The following is a 21,015-nucleotide window of genomic DNA, read 5'->3' on the forward strand; positions in this document are numbered from 1 at the left end:
TCCCTCCCAGTGGGCAGCAGTGATGTGTAAAGACAGGACAACTCTGCACACGCTCCTCCAATAAACCTACTTAAGTGGATTAGCGATGCCTGTCCCCAAGGCATGAAGAGACTTAAAGCTGCTCTTATCAGAAACACACATAAACAAGGAAAAACACTCTTTTTTATCAGTTCCTTTGATTGAGAAGCCCGGCAATGCGTGAGATGGTCAGGGTAAGCAGGAAAACCTGCCACAGCAGTATTATCGCAGAAATATATTGATCCTAACGGCTATGTGAATATATCCATCTCAAGTGCTGCAGAGCGGGAAACACAAGAAAAGGCCTCATCAACTTTTAGACATCACCGTGTTGGTGGTTGTGTGTAACACCTGTTGTTGTAACCTAGAAACAGATGTTAGACGTTTTTGGCTACTCTCATTCCAGTCACAACCGACAGCTGCTCCAAAGACATCATCTTGCCAAAAATTGCCCTTCGAGTGAGCGTGCACTGTGCATTTTCATTTGTGTGCGGGATCTGTGTGTGTGTGTGTGTGTGCGTGCTAGAGTGCGTCAGACTGCGTGCTGGGCATGTGCGGGTCCGCGTGCGCTTGTGTCCGCGTGTATACGGTTCACGTGTGTGTCAATGTGTGTGTTGTTGCCTTCTACAGTTCCGTGGCTTGTTTTTGTGCTGTGCAGGTCTAGACTGGCTGATTTCCACATGAACTGCCTGGTGACTCAGCACACAGTGGGCAGCTGCCCCAACGAAGACAACTACCAGGCCTGCCTGGCATCCTACACTGGCCTCATAGGTGACTACAGGGGGAGGGGCTGGGGCGGTGGCGGTGGAGGGGGGGCGGGAGGGGTCGACAGGGAGGGGGCGGGAAGAGGAGGAGGACGGGGAGGGGGGTATTTGGGGTCCAACCTGTGGTCGATACCTCCACCAGAATGTGGTGCTGTTTGGGTGGAGGCGATGGGGGGGACCACGGACGCGTTTCCCCTGCTCGGAGGACAGGCCCGCTGGCTCGATCCAGGGAGCTGAACAGAGAACAACAGGATGCTGACTGGCTGCCCTCAGTCAACTTAGGACGTGTTCTGGTCCGCTGCAATCTGCCTGAGTACAGCTTTAGATCTGACCAGACTGACTGACTGCAAAACAAGCTGACAGTCTGTAATGCAGGTTTTGGAATGCGTAATTCGCCGACCGTCCTTGATACCCGTTAGAAATATTCAAACCTTGTTTTAAATATTGAAAGTGCACCATATGCCTGTCAGCGAATCTGGATGGACTCTTCACATGTACAACAAGCATTAGCAACACACACCACAGTCCCTATACCACCAAGTCCGGGCCACAAAGTCACAGGGAACATCGTTATAGACCAAAGTAGGATTTCTGTTTATAGTAAATGTAGTCCATTATTATCCATTAGTGCCCTGATATTGTTAGGTAATGCGTCTGAATCCCATCCTCTGTAGGAACGGATGCAACCCCTAATTATGTGGACGGAAGCTACAGCAACTGGACCGTGTCCCCATGGTGCACCTGCGCAGGAAGTGGCAACCAGGAAGGGGAGTGCGAGAACTTCCTCCGGGACTTCACAGACAACACCTGCCTGAGTGAGTAAAAAAAAAAAAAAAGGAGAAAGTTCAATTCCCTCCCTCGCGTTAGGGTGTCGTCCTAGGGGATCTCTCCGGTTCTTTTCATGTTAACCACACTGATGCGGCACTCGAGCAACTTGCTTTCGCCCTGAAAACCAAGTGGGGACGGGTGCGTTTTGATCCTCGTGTTCAAAAACACTCTGTCTGTGGCACTCTGTGAGACAGACTCTGTCTGTCTGTGAGACAACTGTGCAGCATGCTAGATCCATCTGAGTGGCTGATCTCTGATCTCCGATGGATCAAGTTGACTTTCCTCTCGAGGTCTATACAAATATGACAACAGGACGAGTAGATTCAACACAGTCAGTCAGAATTCATTGTAGATGACTGGTATCCTATAACGGACCGGTAACGGCAAAATGTTCACGTTGTCTTTATGCTCAGTTCCACGTAAGCTACTCTTCAGTCTTCTCTAAGGAAACAGCTGAGCAATGACACATTTGGGACGACTAAAACAGCCACGCGACATGATTTAGTAGTGAAATATCAGGCGCTTCACGGAAGTGCGACAAAGTGTGTAGCCAGTGTCATCAGCACTAAAAGGCACCATTGCCTTCAACATGTTCCATTGTGTAGGCAATGCTCTTCGACCATTTCAATAGATTGCCGGGGATGCCGTTTTAGCTGAGTCCGCAAGATGAGGGATGAGGCATGTACTGAAGAGGCGTCTCGAAGAAGAACACAAAATGCAGCCTCTCCTGTTTGCAGTCAGGGGGAACTGGAGATAAACTGCTACAGATGTGGCTTTCCTTCTCACTAGCGTGTGTGTGTGTGTGTGTGTGTGGGGGGGGGGGGGGGGGGGAATAAGGGAGATACAGCGACCCACAGAAATACAATGCAAAAGCTCCATTACAATGCGAGGATAGACCAATCATATTTAGTCTTGGCACCCTGCAGGCAATGGCCTAGGATATGCCCATGGGTTCAAAATGTATCTGAAGTCATTAAAAATGCAATCGTTGTCGGCAATGAGCTTAATCACTCGCTGGAACATTTGGGTGCAGTAAAGCATTCACTAAGGGAGCCCTCTAGCCAACTTGATGATTTATTCGTTTACTGCTGCACCTCTGAGGGTGATGTTAGTTATATCACCTCCGAAACAAACAGATGCATACAACTACTTGCACTTTTCTCAATAGTACTTGACGAGCAACTTTGTAGCAGTGTGGGCATTTAAGATGCACATGCGAAGCTGTGAAACACGACTCGCAAACACGAGTAAAAACACGGCGACATGTTTTATTATTCTTCATCCGGAACCCAACGCGTGAAATGATGGATCAGAATCGAGTGAACTGCAGTGGGTGGTGTGTGCAAGTGCGAGGTAAGTGTGTAAGTGTGTAAGTGTGCGCGCGCGTGCCGATTATGCCTGTGTGCTTCCTCTCCCTCTCATTTGTCCTTTGTGGAGGGAGAAAATGTCATTTCTCCTTTGTTTGAGAAGGGTCGGAATCTGATCAGTCACATAAATCTATTCAAAGTCATCTTTGCGCGATGACCTTATAATGGAGGTGGTTGCCAAGCAATTACACGGTTTGCCGTCTTTTCTGCCTGAACGGAAAGAAACAAGCACTGTGTATCAAATGGACGGCAGGCCGAAGTAAAAAGGTGCTCTGTCCTGGTTTATCCCCCACCCATCCGCAGAGCTGACTGCAGATGGCTTTGTCACCCCGCCCCCCTCCCCCTCGACCCCCTCACCCGCCCTCACCCGCCCTCACCCCCCCCCTTCCCTCTATGGAGTACCCTGACGGCCTGCACTCTCTCTCTCTCTCTGTCTCCCTCTCTCCCTGTCTCTCTGTTTCTCTCTGTGGAGCTCATTTATTTGCTTTTAAAAATATGCCACAGATTTGCACGCTTGTGGCGTATACTCAGTGGCAAGCAAACAGGCCTCATCGACTTGAGTGCAGACATTACGCCGCAATTTGGTCAAACCTGTTGCTGCAAATTGAGATAAATTTGGTTTCTCCGTATAAAAGGTTTTTAACAGGGTTCTTTCGAGTCAAGGACACGGACAAAAGTGTCTGTGGCTGAATGTGCATTCATTGCAGTCTCCCAGGGCTCTGAGACTCAAATGGCATGCAACAGTATTTTCTTTCATCCCTTTCGAAAAAAAACAAGATAGAATATTGAAAGGATCGGGAGAAAATCGCGGCGAGCTCGTAAGTTTTACAATTAATAGGCAAATCCAGTAGCTCCAAGCTATCCCACAAAGCGAAGGCAGATCCACTGACACAAACACTGCCGGGCAGAAGACCAAGAAATAACTTAGAGCTCTCTGTAAACCGGCTGCTTCTGCTTCTGTGAGAGACAGCTAAAACAAATGACTGTATATATCCTCCGTCCCTACAGGAAATGCCATTCAAGCCTTCGGATATGGAGTAGACAGCATGTCCCACAATGCTGATCCTGTCCACTCCACCCCGACCACGAGGCCTGCCTCAGAGGCCACGCCGGAAACTTCCGAGCCCCCCTTTAGCCCCATCGATATGCCGCCAGGAGACAAGGAAGACAAGGTAGGCGGCAAAACCTCAGGGTTGATTGGGTACACACTTTTGGGGGATGGATCGAATGATATTGGTTGTGTGATACTGTAACTACAGTAATGGGGAACAATGATTTGTGGGTGGAAAGTCAAAGCCTAGCCACATACAGTGCATCGAAATCCATTCTCCATGATAGCACATTCTATACTGCAGCCAGGATGATGAAATTTGCTGGAAATATTGGCACTCTGTCCGTGAAAAGGAACAGGGAACAGGGGACGTTTTAATCTGAATTAAATGCACTGAATATCCTGCCTTGAGATCCCAAGGCATTTCAAACATTTAAAAAAACAGTCTCTAGAAGACTTTGGGTCTGAGAACAATTCAGATTTTTTTTCATGCAAGAAAATTGTTTGCTAGACTATTAGCTACAGTAGATCTCGACTTTTATTTTGTTTTCCCACTGAGGACACTGCTATGTTGTACAAACCCAGAAGTGCATCCTTCCATTGCAAGACTAAAGGTGTTTGTGACCTATCTCTGAGACCCAGTTACCAAACTTGACTGAATTAGGCACCACAGTCCATCATTACCCTGCACCAGATCCCATGCTTACTGTTGTCATCGCCATGATTATTGTACAGACATTCTCGTCGTCGTGTTACGTTCGAGACAAAAGAAGCGACAGAGAAAGTATTGTTTATTTTGGAACGACACGCATTAAGATGTTGTGAGCGGACCAATTTAGGCTTTCAAACCCAATTAATTGGCCATCTTTCTCTGTCTTTCCTCAGACAGCCCGTGCTCACGACGAGGCTCTTTGTGGTAAAGACAGCAAATTACTACCTTAAAAATGGTGTGAGGGTGAGAATTAATGAACAAGCCTCACCGATAACAATAACGGTGGGTGGTGGGGTTGGGGGGGGGGGGCTGGGGGGGGGGGGAGGGGGGGCAACATTGGAATTGCTTTCTCCAAAGGTTCTGTGTGTATGTCAGTATTGATGCACCGCTCTGTGCCTCCCTTGCTGCTGCGCGATGCTTAATTTATTGTAAAAATGGTAATTAGGAAACAATAAGACGTGTGATTACTCAAGCAGGAAGTTTATAATTAGAGAGGGAGCCGGTGGGGACATTTTTGGAGGCCCCTCTTTCTCCTGCAACCATGGCTGGCAATTAAAACTTGTCAAACTTCCATCGTAGATTAATTGGGGGAATGTCGGTATGAGTCGTTTTGGCAGAGGACTGTCTGTCTGTGTGGCCCTGTGAATCCTCATGATAGCCACTGAAGACCACCCATCCACACACTGGTGTCCAGGAAGCATGAAGCGTCAAAGTAGCCCACAGACCTGCATACTGTGGACATAACACGTGACATACAGTAACAAACTCAACTGAAGTGTTGCTTAAGATAAATGAGGCCCTCAGAGATCCCCAAACATTGACAGAGACTTCTCAACTTTAATTCCTGTTCCAGTCAATGTTGCTGTGCTTCAGTGGTTAGCTAGTGAACTCATACTTCTGCTTCCTATGATTAGGATATTACCGTCATGTCAGTCAGCCATTGTTCATTTTTAACTTAACTCCATATTGTGCTTGGAGATAATTGAACTAATATCACTGTCAATGTAGATGTTTGTATATATATTTATATATATCTCAAAACAGGCCTCTTTGGTCTATTGTTATGTGGTCTGCCTATTTACAAGTGCCTAAGGAAATTATAAACTGACAACATTAGCTTTATTCTTCTCTAGGTGTGGGGCTGTACAGATGGAGTCCATATGGGTCTAATCTCTCGGCAAACAGATTTGAATAGCTCTTTCCATCTGATCCTAGCGCGTTTTCCCATGCTAATCTAATGGAATAACACAGTGTATGTTTTGTAATTTAGAGGGTTCATGCGTTATGTGAGCAGGCTATTGTATAAGAGATTTAGTCCTCGAGGTTTGCTTACTGTAAGAGGACCATCTACTGGTGCTGTGTATTTTTCAGTTCAACTGACATAATTGATTGCGGATAGCCTGTACAGAAGCGAACCCTGGGTTAGTCAATAATCAGCTCATGGAAGCTCAGCTGTATGCTAACGTTTGATCAAGCACTAATCAATATTAAAAAGTATTCCCGGTCTGTTTAGTGTAACTGACTCTGTGATACACTACATGAAAGTACAGCACTTCTATCCCTCATAATAAGGGGATATTGCTTCCTCTTACTCTGTCCTCCCTCATGCGCTCTCCTTCTCCCTGTCTACCCCCCCCCCCCCCACACCCACCCCCCTCCCCAAACCGCCATCCTTTCTCTTAGCCTCTCTCTTTCTCTTTATCTCGCTCACTCTCTCAATCTTTGTTTATGTTTATGTATGGTTCTGTGGTTCTGTGTGTGTGTGTGTGTGCTTGCATGTGTGGATATTGGCTGTGGACAGAGATCTGGACTCGTGTCAACAGGCTGCTGCCACACATCACTGCACCTGCTAATTAATTGGCTTTTAGTTGCGGATATGTTTGCTGCATTGTCAAGCAACCGATTGCTTTTTTGGCGGATGTCATTTAACCATTTCAGCCTTCAGTCACACATTAAAAACATAGCCACTAAGCATTTCCTCACAAACTTGAATCTGTGCAAGTGAAGAAAAAAAAACTTAGATCAAAAGCTAACATGACAAACCCCAGGGTTTTTTTGGCATTTCATTTTACACCATCCTATATAACCCCAAGGAGATGAGCTGGTGGGTAATATTTGACTGGATGTTTCTCCGTGTAAAGGGAAATGAACCAAAGTGTTATGTCTCCAAAGGCAACACTGGTGTAGATGAGGAAAGGAATGGGTGAGAGGATGTTTCATGTTTCTATTGATGCTCTCTGTAATGCTGCATACGGGGAAATGGTGCCTCAATACATTGAGGAGCCGGCAGATATATGTTGGGAAATGGGTTGCACGGTGTTGCAAGAATCAGATACAATATATGCAGTATAAGGACATACAAAAACAACATTCCATGCTAACAATTTCATGGAAACCCAATAATAAGGGCAGTGTAGGGCCTAACAGTGCTGCGCTTGGCAGTACATGGCTGCAATAGCCGGAGTGATATGCTCTAGTACCACTCCTCTCCTTAATGTGCTCTTCAGTATATGCGTGCCTCTCTGCTGTTTTCTATGGTCATTTTGACCTAATGGAAATTTCTAGTAAATTATAGTTTTGACACAAACAACACTATCAAACAGCCTGAGGCAGATCGTTGGCATGATATGTGCACGGTACCTGCTTTAATGCTGTTCAATGTATTAAAAAAAAGAAAGATAGGTGGATTTAATTAATGGTTGTACAGTCATTTCTACGACAAAGATTCTACCAAACATTTTTCCTGTCTGTCAGGCTGCAAATAATTATCTAATTCTAAAGCACCTAACACACAATCAGCAACACTGTCGTCACCACGAGTAGCAAGTATACAACACAGCCACAACAGGCAACCTGCAGCTTGTATCAAAACATGTGATGCCTCAACACCTTCTAACTGGAGCGACTGGGTAAAAGCCTCTGACCATTTGCGTGTTTGTCTCTGCAGGATAACGGGGGTGATTACGAGGACCTGCGCAGCCCTGAGGGTCCACCTGAGGACAGCTCAGCCTGGCCCAGCGCCGACCCCTGGGTCCTGGTGGTCAGCCTGACCCTGGCCCTCACTCAGGCCCCTGCCCTGCTCGCCCTATAAAACGGCCGAGGGAGGGGGGAAGGGTCATCCTTCAACAAGCTGGCCCAGGGAAAGAGGTCACCGCAAGCTTGTTATTTTCAACGTGTCTGGGCATCCACATGGTATTTATAAGGGGAAAAATACACAATCGGAGACATAAACTCAATCATTATTCATTTGATGTATCATTTGGGGAGGGTTTTGAGGACCTCCGAAGATGGCTTTGATGGACCCCTCACAAGGAGCTGTGACCTGCAGCGCAGAGGCCGGCCGCTGTGATTGTTACTGTCTGTCGTTACCGAGACAAAAACCAAAAGGACCCCAAAAGTATGAAGACGACGCCTTGATACCGGGGAGAGATGGAGCGAGAGAATGACTGAAAGACATGGGCGGGAGGGGCGGGGGAGAGAGAGAAGAGAGTTTAGTTGTTTGTCACACTTTTTCCTCTTGAAACAGTTGTTGACTTACTCCTCTTTGACGGACGAAACCTCAGATGTTATGTTTCTGTATCTGGCTGATCCAGAAGATTGACTTCTTCTTTTTTTGTCCTCTCAAAAGTGTAAATCAAAACTCTACTCGGTGTGTGTAAGTGTCGGTATAGTGAGCATTCTAACAGTGACCATTTCAACAGTACAGCTCTTTTGATTTGGGTACTCCATTTTTTCTGCAGACGTAGATAAAAGAAAATAAACCAAGGTGATGCCGTTAAGTGATTTCTCATTTGAGATGTTGTCAATAAGGGGTGACAGTCAAAAGCACCCCACACGTGTGTATATTTCTGGCTGTGTATATATTATATAAATTCTCTTTTCCTTTGAACCAATGTTACCTACCGTAATTGGAGAATATGTTTTATCTCTGAAGTGGGCACAGAGAGGGGAAGATTTAAGGGCGTAGAGTTGACTTGTTTATTAAAAAGGGGAGATGCCAGTGAATACTGTGGAAAATCCTTTATTATCTGCGTATACATCTGTCTATAAAGGTTTGAAAATATTTAAAAAGAATGTACACAGAGATGAGATTAAATGAACTCCATCTGCTTGGAAAGCAACATCTCGTGTCGTATCATGGTGTGCTTTGTACAGTAAGCCACACACATCTACATTTACATTTATTCATTTAGCAGATGCTTTTATCCAAAGCGAGTTCCAAGAGAGAGCTTTACAAAGTGCATAGGTCACTGATAATAACAACAAGATAGTCCCAAAGCATTGCAGGTAGCCTAAACAAGAAGCACACATTGTGAACAACCAAAAAATAAGTGCCTAAGGGAAGAACCATAAGAGCATGTAGTTAAGCAAGTTACAATTTAAACAACGTGAATCTCTAAGTGCAAGTTTACCTGTAGAAAAAGCAGCAGCAGTAAAAAGAAAAATTGAGATGAACTAAAATAGAATATTTTGCAGCAAATACAACAGTTTAAATCAGTTGCCACTAACCAACAAGAGCAACAAGTCTCTAAGCAAGAGTCATTTTGATCCTTGAGGAAACTAGCATTGGGTTCAGCAAACCATTCCTAAGTACCGTTGTACTCCCAGAAAAAGTGCGTCTTGAGCCTTCATCTCCCTTCTCTTTTCTATCCACCTACAGTATATGTATTTTCCCTCATCCTCCTGTTCATACGACAGGATATATATATTTGAACTCTAGTTGCAACAAGCATGCATTTCAAGTTTAAACCTTTAAACATCAAACCAGCTGTGATACAATTCTTTAAGAAGTTAACTTTTTCCTGACACTGAGTTTTCCAGACTGAAATAGGACTCAGCACAGTGGGTCTCCAGACTATTTTTATGCTTGATCAGGCTCTGTTTGAGACTACATAAATATAGTACATGTCACTGACTCCAACTCTATTGTTTACATTGACTCTGCAACAACAGAGGTGTTGACAGCAGGAAAGTACCTCCACTATATAACGAGTACACACACCACCACACTAACAGGCCACCTCGTCCACCTTTCTCCCGAGGACTCTACATTTGCGATTGGTCGATTTGTTGCTGAGTTTCCAGATGACATCATGGAAGTCGAGTGAATGATTCCAACGTTGGCTGTGGCCCCCTGCAGAGGCGATCAAATGCACCCATATAAATTAAGAGTTTTGACGTGTAGTAAATGTAAATAAACTGATCAAAATTCCCCCTCCCATCAGAGTGCAACTGAGCATGAGAAGAAAAGGCAAGGATCAGCATTTCTCATATGGTTAGCTAATTTATGCACAAGGATCCGAACAACACAGTTAACAATTGAGAAATGCAACCAGGATATAATATGTCACACATGACCACATTAGGAGTGTGGGGCAGCTTGGGAAAGAGGCGACGCTCAGAGTCTCAGAGTGTTCCTTGAGAAGGGAGAGAATGAAGCGTGGCGGAATTGCTTTGAGGTGAGGGCCACAGAATACTTAAAGGCAGGATGCCACGGTTATCACTGTGTATGAGTTTATAAGTGATTGAGAGAAAAGGGGAAGAGGAGGGAGAGGGGGGGGGGGGGAAAGTGAGTGCGAGACCGAGAGCCCGAGAGACCGAGAGAGAGAGAGAGAGAGAGAGAGAGAGAGAGAGAGAGAGAGAGAGAGCGAAAGGGGGGGAAAGAGTGTGTGTGTGAGTTGAGTGAGGTATCTCAAAACAGAAATGTGCTGGGGGTGCAATTTTTGAAAAAGAGTATTGCTGGAGTCCAGTTTGTTTCCTTTCAATCTCGAATGAGCCATGGAGGGGTTTGGGGGGGGGGGGGGCAGGGGAGTAAGCAAGCGTCAGGTTTGCTGTGCGTTCACACTTGATTAATGAGCCAGTGGGATGATGTTTCTTATCAACACCTTGCACATGTTGGAGAGTGGAGAAAGGTTTACAAGACTTGGGAATCCTCCAATCACGACCGGCTCCAGCATCCTTCCCATCATTCCAGTGCTTTCAGTCACCTGCCTGTGTGGCACTTTTCTTTCCGACAAAGTCTTCATGTTTTTTTTTGTATGGGTTTTTTTGTGTGGGTTTTTTGTGTGCTTGTGAGAAGGAGCGAGAGAGAGAGAGAGAGAGAGAGAGAGAGAGAGAGATAGAGAGAGAGAGAGAGAGAGAGAGGGAGGAAGAGAGAGAATTTGACACCGCAGGGGTCAGACTGTCAAAATAAATAAACTGCACTAACTGCAATGTAGTGTTTCGTCTGTACCCTATACAGACCCTCTATAGAGACCCCTTTTACAGGGCGTTATGACCTGACGCATGCGGCATGACAGTTCACCTTACAACATGTAGGGGACATCGGGAAATCAATTCTTTGGGTTCGTTTAAAGCAAACCTTCCCGTTCATAAACATTCAGCATGTACGCAAGACCGTATGTGTACACACCACTGCATTTGTACACACATATCTTTTCCAGTAAATGTACTGTGCTTATTTTTGCGGAAACCACTATGCTTTTATATATGGCAGGAAGGCAGGGGATCTGCATTGAATTGGCACGTTTGGGAAACAGTACGTGTATTGTACTGTTTGGTGCCCACTTTATGGTAATAATGCATTGGAATAAAGACAGAATAACATTTAGTAGTGTCTTGGGCTTTTAGAATCTCGCAATTGCATGACTGACTTTTTGCCTATGTATGAGGAGTCATTAACTGATTCTCACATGACTGTGAGAATTTAGTAATGCAAGAAATGTAATAAGGGGCTATTGGAAGAAACAAAATGAGTGCTGTTTTCCAAAAGGCTCAGATTAAATCGTTTCTACATACACATATTGAACAACGAGGAATGTAAGCATATCCATTAAAAGTTTTTCATTTGGCTTTTCCTCATTTGTGCCTTGATCTTTCTTTCATTTATTTCTTACTGCCTGCTGCCTGACTGAGAGATTGGACTTGAAAATGGATGGTAAAAAAAAAAAAAACGATGAGAAAGAAATAGCAAATCCCAAACTCTGCCCCTCAAATACTCTTTTTCTGTCTACTATAAAAACTCAGACGCTTTGTTGTCTAGGGAGTGGACAGCACTATTGAACCAGACCACTTGAGATGTAATTCCGTGCTCCGGTGAAGAAAGACTGGACATTTCTATTGAGGGGAAAGAGAGAGGAAGAGAGAGAGAGAGAGAGAGAGAGAGAGGGAGGGAGGGAGGGAGAGAGAGAGAGAGAGAGAGAGAGAGAGAGAGAGAGAGAGAGCAGGGCTCTGAAACAATCATTCTGACATGGCGTCTGACTTTGACTGCGTCAGCCTCACTCTTGGTCCAGCACATGTGGGCTGGTTATTGATGGAGCCGTCATATCCAGAGCAGAACATCTGTAATGCAATTTGACTCATCTTATTGGATTCGGTGATGGGACGGTAGTTTCTCACACGGCTGTTATATTGTGTGCCCACTTCACCAACAGAAGGGGACTTCAACCGAGGAAGCTGGTTCTGGTGGCCTTTAAATCTGGCATCTTACCTTGAGCTTTTGCTCAAACTCTTTCGGCTGACGGTCTTTGACAGTGAATTGGGGTTTTCTGAAGAATCATGCAGTGCTCTTCCCAAACCCAATTGTTACAAAAACAAACACACAGAATCAAACCAGCTATGTGGCCTCAGAGTGCTGTGGTGTTTGGCTAGTGTTGATTTTCTATGCTAGGGGTCAGGGATGGCTAAAGGGCCAGGGCCAGGCAGGCAGGCAGGCAGGCAGGCAGGCAGGCAGGCAGGCAGGCAGGCAGGCAGGCAGGCAGGCAGGCAGGCAGGCAGGCAGGCAGGGTAGGGCTGGGCTGGGCTGGGCTGGGCTGGGCTGGGCTGGGCTGGGCTGGGCTGGGCAGCGAGGCTGGGAGAAAAGGCCTCCAACCGGTGGAAACAGAACAGAGAAGATCACATGATGGAGAACACAGCAATCTCATAAAGAAATAAAAAGATTCAACTTATTAAATTGTCATGCAAGAACACAATAGGGACTGAAGGTCTCGGCAGCCTCTGCCACGATACAACTTTTCATCTCTCCTATGGGGGGGGGGGGGGGGGAGGGGGGATAGCATGGAAGTGCAGGCAAGGAGACAGAGTGGAAAATCCATATGACAGCTCTTATTATCTTGAATGCAAATGCCGCCCCAAGTGTTTGGTACAATGACACATTTGCTCTTTTATTGATAAATGGGGCCCTCTATGCAAGGACGCTTCCAATGTATTGTGATCCGCTTCCATTGGAACAGTTCAGATGATTCTAGAATGTGTGGAGTAGTGCTACTTTCCTATCTTGTTGCCTACCACTGTTGGAATGTACATTTCACCTGTGTGTATATGGAGTTACATATTCAGCATGTATATGTATATACAACTGCCAGGGGTTATGTTTATTGCAGAGGGACATTTTTGATAATAAACCATTTGGGATTATGTGTTGGTTGTAGGAAATGTTGTATTGAAGTAGGTTACCCATGATTTATATTATACACAGTGATTAAACAAACAATATCTCTCTTTGCTCTTAGTGTTAGGCTTTGACGTTTTGATTAGATGGGCAAGGCTTGATGAGGCAAGTGTTGATTGGATCTGTGTCATACTGTATACACTTACACAGTATGGATAATAGCTCAAGAATTATTTCCAAAGTCCAAACCCTCAGGCAATGTCTAAAATGGGTGTTTATGGAGCTTGTTTTTTTTGAGTTGGTGTTGTCGAACATGGTCGACTCATCTCTGTGGACCTGCGCACACTGCACATAACCTCAGGCACAGCAGCGTGAGAGAAGACCCTCATCATATTTACATGCCTATGCATATTCCAGTATGCCTCGCTACATTGAGCTAATGACTGGAGGACTTTGAAGGCCGACCTCAATGGACTGCATCCCTGATTCAAAGTGAGTCCGGCGAAATCTTTCAAAAAATATAATCAGAAACCTTGTCATGAAAAATTCAGAGGTACAGTGCGCCTATATCTATAAAACAGCTTCACCATGTCTCTCCTCGCTGTTTGAACAAACTCACTGATGACTAAGTGTTGGCCGAGTGGATACTGCAAGGCAGTAACTTGACTACCTCCCCACCAATTAGGAAATTACCCGGGATGTGAAATACTGTACACTGGTGCTTCATCAATTACTGTAAAACAGAGTCTTTTGCTGCTCTAGCAAACCTGCCACATTGGTGGACATTATTTATGGCCTGCTGTGAAGAGTCAAATCATACCCAATGCTGAAAAATAATATTAATGGATTATGTGAAGATGTATAACATTGAAGTGGTCTGCAAAACCCAAACTCTGAGAAAACTCCTAGACCCGGGTTTATGTCTTGTAGATGACATGTTGACTGGAGTCACATCACTCATAAAATGGAATGACAAGGCCACCTAGGAAACCCACACTCTGAGATGACGTATCGAGATATCGATAAATATTGATAAGCGTTCATTATCATAATGAAAATTACATTTTATCGATACGAGCCGACAGGTGATATATTGTCAATCCAAAAGTGGCCAATCGTTTCAGCATTACGGTTCAACTCTGTTGATTTAGAAAAGGATTACTTTGCTCTGTTACTGCGGCGCGTTCTCACACACAAAAAGAAGAGGATTGAGGGATTGCAGGAAGTGAGAAGAGGAAGCTGCCGGGCTGTGAGGTGATTGGCCAGCTCTGGCTGCACTCGCAGGAAGCATCTGAGAATCTCACCTTGATGCCGTCGAGAGTGCGGAGCCCGTATTTTTAGGTCTGGCCCTTGGGCTTTTGTTCCAGCCTAACACGATGTACTGTGGATTGGCACTAAGACGAACACCGGAGCCTGGTGTGTGTGTGTGTGTGTGGGGGGGGGGGGAGACAGATCCTCCCAGAGGTGAACAGGTTTGTATTCAAAGACCAGATATTGGCAAGTCAGCTCTGCTCCACAACCCCCCCCCCCCCCCCCCCCCGGCCCCTGGGGAATCCTCCAGTAGAGGTGGACGTGCCCAACAAACAAACTGTCAGGTCCACACACCTCCTTCTACAACTTGATATCAGACAGGGGTTATTTGTGTGTGTGTGCGGGTGTGTGCGGGTGTGTCTCTCTCTCTCTCTCTCTCTCTCTCTCTCTCTCCTCCCTCTCTCTCTCTCTCTCTCTCTCTCTCTCTCTCTCCCTCTCCCTCTCTCTCTCTCTCTCTCTCTCCCTCTCCCTCTCCTTCTCCTCTCTCTCTCTCTCTCTCTCTCTCTCTCTCTCTCCTCTCTCACTCTCTCCCTACCACTGCCTGTAGCTCATTGAATACCGATGCCCACACACCCATGTACAACAATATGATCCTGGAGGTATGACTCAATAATTCATCCCATATGCTGCCTCTTTAGATGCAGCTCGATTACAGACAGGTCTTGAAGAAATGGCCTAAACATGCTATGGATTTTCCATATGCATTTTTGGACACATAACAACAGGATCAAATCAAACCGGTAAAGTGCTACATATACACGTGAATAAAAAGGCCAACTTTCATTTGAAACGGGTAAAAATAATTCACGGTCAAGAGAACAACTTCCCCGATGACTCTCTAACTCGATACTACCACATTGTTACCCAGCGATATGGCCACCGGAAGCTTATAATGAGTGCGATCAATACGGAACGTACAATATGCATGTCCGTCCTGGAGGATGAATTCTGATGTTTGTGGAAAGCACAGACCCATTTTCCTCTGATAGTTGCATGCACTCTGTCTGAGGGGGTTGTGTGGAAAGAAGGCCAGGCATGACTCCTGGGTAGTGGAGGGAGGTGGGGGAGACGTTGTGGGAGATAAGGGATCGACAAGGTCAGGTGAGCAAGAATGAAACAGCGGTTGCCTGTTGATACGTGCAGTTAATGGAACCGGTAACTGTCAGAAACAATAATTGCCAAACGTCCATTTTGTACCGGTCACGTTCTTATTGAATATCCCACTGAAACAGTTTTTTGACAGTTGACTTTTTTTGTTCTTGTTTCTTAGTTTTCAAAGATTTCTCAACTTTGACAACCACAATGTCACCATCTCCTCAGTACAGCCCTATCTATTCATATTTGCACGGTGAACGCAGATGTACTTTATCTAAAGCTTCAGTATTCAGAACCTTCATGAACCTGATGAATTTGACACTGAACAATGGCCCAGCTGGTCTTGACAGCAAAGAATGAGTGAGGAGGCCAGGTTGAACGTTTTTCCTTGGCAGAATCATCTGAATTTGCTGTTGTTCCAACTCCACCTGTGGAGATCTTTGGCAAGATGCAGGACCGGTCGTTGTGAGTTAAACAGACCCTGTCATTCCAATTTCCAACGATTTTCTGTACATCTGAGGACATTCTGGTGTCTGGGTTCCGCGTGGACCTGAGTGCGTCAGCGGTTCTCGCAGATCTAATAAGATCACCCAGAGGGAGGAGACACAGAGACCGACGCTAGCCTAACCAACATTAACTTGGACCAGACCTCACACAGATCAACTTATCTGGAAATCTCCTGCATTCGCAGACCCATATATACCGCCAATTAGACTGAATCGAGTCAGGGGCGCAGCGAGGCATCGCGTTGCAATCCCATCCCTGAGTATTGTGGCTGTCCTCGACACGATCCAGCCGGGGTCATTTGCTATCATCTGTGGCCCACATTGGAGCAGCAGGGTGTTTCTTTTGCCGTTGAGCTCTGAGGGGCCGTGCTGTGTTGAGGTTTCAGAGCCATCGCTCTGGGGGTCAAGGAGCATCCGAGCAGGTCCGGGATCAAACCTAAGCGTGACCGCCACTGGAAGAAGAAAAAGCCAGACGAAGCACATGAGAGAGAGACCAATGCTCGGAGAGAGGCGTGAGGAGAGAGAGATCCGCCGCGATGGACATAACGTGATGATCTTCATCGCAATGAGGTCGAGTCGCCTCTCATTTATCGCTCGTTTCCACCACGTCCCTCCTATTCGAATGTCAAAGCCCCGTCACGAACACTCACTGTCTCTCCAGATGACTTGATGCTGCAGACGACTCGATCACAGCATGAAGACAATGCTGACTGCTCCACCGTAATCACGTTAACACCAAAGCAAGTCATTGCTGACATTAATTCATGGGCGACGAGGAGACCGCACACTCGTCTGAATCCAGAAGGTTCTTTTGGGCCACACAGCCGTCTTGGTACAAGCCCCCCAACACAAAATAGCATCCTCCATCATCTGCTTTTCTCCAGCCAGCGTGGAGGAACTGAGTTGTGATTGAGGATGATAACAGAAAGCTATGAAGTTCATGCTAAAATGCTTTTCTCAAGGGAGGGGAAGGAGGGGGGTAAAATTACAACTGCTGTTTTGAGAGCTGAGACAAAACTGTGATGGCAGTTTTAGTCTAACTGCTGTTTAGTATCTTTTTTCTCACCTCCACCCCTTTACACGCACAAACACACACACACACACACACACACACCATACAACAGCCGGTTTTCCTCCCCAGTTTGAAATCGTTCCTTGGATAATTATCCATTGTAGATGCCCATTGTCAGATAATGACTGCTTCACCACTGAGCGGGGAAATTAACACAGAACTTCCATGCTGCAAACACAATAGGACTGCCCCCTGCACCAACACGCTGAATATAACTGGAGAGAGGCTCAATGCTGGTAATATGCTGCACTTTTCTCCCTCTCTCTGTCTCTCCATTTCTCTCTCACTCTGTCTCTGTCTATCTTTCTCTCGGTCTCTCTCTCTCTCTCTCTCTCTCTCTCTCTCTCTCTCTCTCTCTCTCTCTCTCTCTCTGTCTCTCTCTTACAAGAAATTGCAGATTGTTGTTTTATGAGTAAAATCATCTGGGAGGGAACATAAAAAAGTGCCAAAAGTGATGAGTTTGAAACGAGTAAAGGTAAACAGTGCCCCCTTGTGGGCCTCCAAAACACCTCAGGCTGAAACGAGGCCAACAGGGGCCCTGGGCTGAGGCTGCACGCTGGGCCTCTACCTGGACCAGACCAACGCCCCGGAAAGTTTGAATCTGTGCCTCCACTGACGTTAACGTCAGCGCAGCACCATTGTGGTCTGTTCCCACTGTGTGATCAACCTCCTCTAGCAATTTACAGCTCGGTTTCACTCCATAAAATTCCCATTAACATCTGCCTAAATTCCCTTCTCATGGTTATGAGAATGATCACAATCATTAGCTGTTTCAGTATTAACAAGGAGAGAAGATTAATGACTTTAATTGTGAAAGGTAGGCAGTTGTCAAAGGGGCTCTCTCAACTATGTTAGGTCTTTGCATTAGGACCCAGGGGGCACCAATAGGGGGCAGTCTCCCACAGGTGCAATGGAGTGGGATCTCCTCGCTGTGATTTTGGTTTGTCAAATTCCCCCCAAACAGTCCAGTTGTGGGTTGTCAATGCTGGTTGTATCGAACACAGGACCAATTGCTCTGATAATTACAGATGGAGCGAGGGATGTTTTATAAATCACCTCCTCCAATTAACGTGCACATGCAAATTCTTGCAGATGGTGCACCTGTGTGAAATGGGTTAAGCCATTAATATGCAGTAAGGTTCACCTTAGCACCCATTTCTGCATAATTTACAACCCAATTAATAGCATAGAGGTGAATATCCTGGACCTCCAGCGCACGTGTTGTGGTGTGTGCATGTGTGTGTGTGTTTGCCTCTGCGATCGTACGCACCTTCACCGACACGTGTTTGTTTGTGTGTGCGCGCGGGTGTGTGTGTGAGTGTGCATCGGAGTGTGTGTCTATCCATCGCCGTTGCCCATTCTTTCTGGAGTTGAAAGACAACTTGATTGTCCTCGTCCGACCCAGGCAAGCATCCTGTCTACTCAGGACTGCACTGCTTCCTGCAAAGCACTAGCAGCTTATTTATATGCTGCTGGAGAAAGACTTCTGGGGGAAAGCAAATTGCCTTTGCACGGGGAGAAACAGCAGTCACACAGCTTTGAAGTGTCGATGTGTATGCACTCACTCTTGGCATCTAGCACAACTTGACTCAATTCAGGGCAGGAAGAAAACATTTTATATATAAATATATATCCCCCCTCTTGTCCCTCTTCTTCAGGATCCAGGGGCTGGGGATTTGTCCATTTCAGCTTCAGGGGCTACTCAAATGTGGGTCAGCAGGCAGCTCACTTTTAGACCTGAGTGCGGTTGTGCTCTCTGCCTGCGCGTGACATTTTGGCCTTGTTTCACAGCTAAAACTGGGGGACAAAGTAAGCCGTGACATCCACCCCGACTCCCTGCTGGGTCTCAGTGTAGCGGGGGTGCCCTCTGTTGACGTTGCCGTGGACGCAGAGGTCCCTGTGGTCTGTACACCGCACTTCTGTCTCCCTTCCTGGAGCGGGCAGAGAAAATAGAGCAGCCATATATCATCCTTGCATCGTATCCTCAGGGACGCCCGAGACAAAGGCAGCCAAATCAATAAACCCTGGGCTCAAGTCCTACTTCTCTACCCAGACCTGACCCCCTGCTCCCTCTGCCTGCTTCTTCAGGGTTTCTCTCTCTCTCTTTCTCTCTCTCTCTCTCTCTCTCTAACTCGCTCTCTCACACACACATCCACTCAAACACCGTCTCTCTCGCACGCTCTCTCTCTCCCTCCCTCTCGCTCTTTCACTCGATCTTCTCCTCCCTCTCGTCTCCCTATCTCCCTGTCTTTCTTCCCAGAACTGTCGTTTATCTTGGTCTGAGTGCTCTCCCTGTCAATATTATCGTGAGCGGCCCTTCATCTGGCCCTGGGTGGACACGCGGGAACATGGCACAGCTGTCTGCCTCGGCGGATGACAAAAGAACAGTTTGACGACAAAACAAGACTACCGGATCGACGAAGGCCGCCGTGCTCGTTAGCAGCGCCGATTCGGGCGGATCGAGGCGTCGAAGCGAGACTTCGCCCTCCAGGGCTAGAAGTTCACCAAAGCGACTGTGGAGAGGTGTAATGCCCACAGACCACTTCGAGCGACAGCGGACACACACACACGCGCACCAAGATGGAGACAGAGAGAGCATCGGGGAGTCGTTTCCTGTAATTAAACTGGGGCTTCGATATCACTTTTACCTGTTTATGACCCGACGGGGGGGGGGGGAGGCTGGCAGGGGGGCTGTGCGGGGGGGGGGGGCACTTCCCACGGAGCACAAAGCACTTACGCATTAATTAAAATGTAACATAATTGCACGTTTTCGCACTTAGCTAGTACCACCTGAAGCCCTCCCCAATCTATTGCGTTGCACATATTCCGATTCGACGACGCCAATAACCTAACCACTATGTTTGCCATAGCACTGAGGCCTACTGCAAACACGGTCTCTTCTCAGAGCAAATGACAGTAATCACCTCCCTCCCAACCCTTTGTTCAGCCTCACCAGAATGATGCTGCTACAGCTGTCTACCTCCACCCTGCCAAAAACAATACGTGCAAACACTCAGACCAAGCCCCTTCTGTATAGCCCAAAGATCAAAATCAGATTTAGGATGGTTCGCATGGGTCAGCCACCCCCATCATAGGGCACCTCCCTAAGGGTCAAGGCTGTTAGCCAGCAGGGTCAAACACACAATGATGGGTCTTTCTTTCGCCTGAACAGAGGGTGATATATACGTGTGTGTGTGTGTGTTTGCATGCATGTCAGAATACGTGCACGTGTCTCTTCTGATGTGGGGTGGATACAATCACAACACGTAAAAAAAAAAAAGGCTCCCTCCTTAAGTCAGTTGACGCAGAACTGGTTCTGGTTTGCCAGAACAAGACCTCACAAATAAAACACGTGTAAGTCATCCCCGCAACAGCGTTTGCAGCTTTGTCGTGATTGCTTTTAAAAACGGCACTGGTTTGGTGAGGATTTCAAACACCCCCTCACACACATCAATCCTCAGAAAGGAGCTAGCTGCAACATGCAGAGAATAATAAGCCTTTTTTCGCAGTTACAAAAAACCAAACCAGCCTTTGAACAAAAGGTGCATAAACAGACTCTACACAGGCCCGCGCCTGCACCTCAGATAGCACAATAATAATAGGGCAGACATATCAAAGCCCGACTTTGGCTGAGTAAAGTAACAGAACACACACGGTGTGTGTGTGTGTTAGTGTGTGTGGGTGTGGTGTGTGTGGGTGTGGTACGTGGTTTTGGCAGTGTGACGTTGTTGCGTGTGTGTGCGTGCGTGCGTGATGTTTGTTCATGTGTGCGTGCATGTGCGGTGTGTGTTTTTGGTGGCGCGACGTGTGTGTGTGTGTGTGTGTGTGTGTGTCCGCATACGGGGAGCGTATGCTCTGATTTGGAGCCTGGAGAGACAGTCAGGCCAGGTGGTACTCACTAA

General features: G+C 46.6%; 1 protein-coding gene across 1 annotated transcript in view; it reads left to right on the forward strand.

Annotated features, from left to right (window-relative positions):
* LOC146232754 (GDNF family receptor alpha-2-like) overlaps positions 1 to 8,195 on the forward strand; it is a 34,315-nt gene extending 26,120 nt beyond the window's left edge. Inside the window, exons 5-8 of the mRNA XM_084690483.1 lie at positions 677 to 789; positions 1,457 to 1,597; positions 3,986 to 4,149; positions 7,688 to 8,195. Coding sequence (XP_084546609.1) covers positions 677 to 789; positions 1,457 to 1,597; positions 3,986 to 4,149; positions 7,688 to 7,831 — 562 coding nt within the window. The 3' untranslated portion in view covers positions 7,832 to 8,195. The remainder of the gene's footprint in view (positions 1 to 676; positions 790 to 1,456; positions 1,598 to 3,985; positions 4,150 to 7,687) is intronic.
* The last annotated feature ends 12,820 nt before the right edge of the window (positions 8,196 to 21,015 follow it).

This window comes from Hypomesus nipponensis, chromosome 24, assembly GCF_054491055.1.
Source record: "Hypomesus nipponensis isolate SF chromosome 24, ASM5449105v1, whole genome shotgun sequence".
Taxonomy (NCBI): Eukaryota; Metazoa; Chordata; class Actinopteri; order Osmeriformes; family Osmeridae; genus Hypomesus; species Hypomesus nipponensis.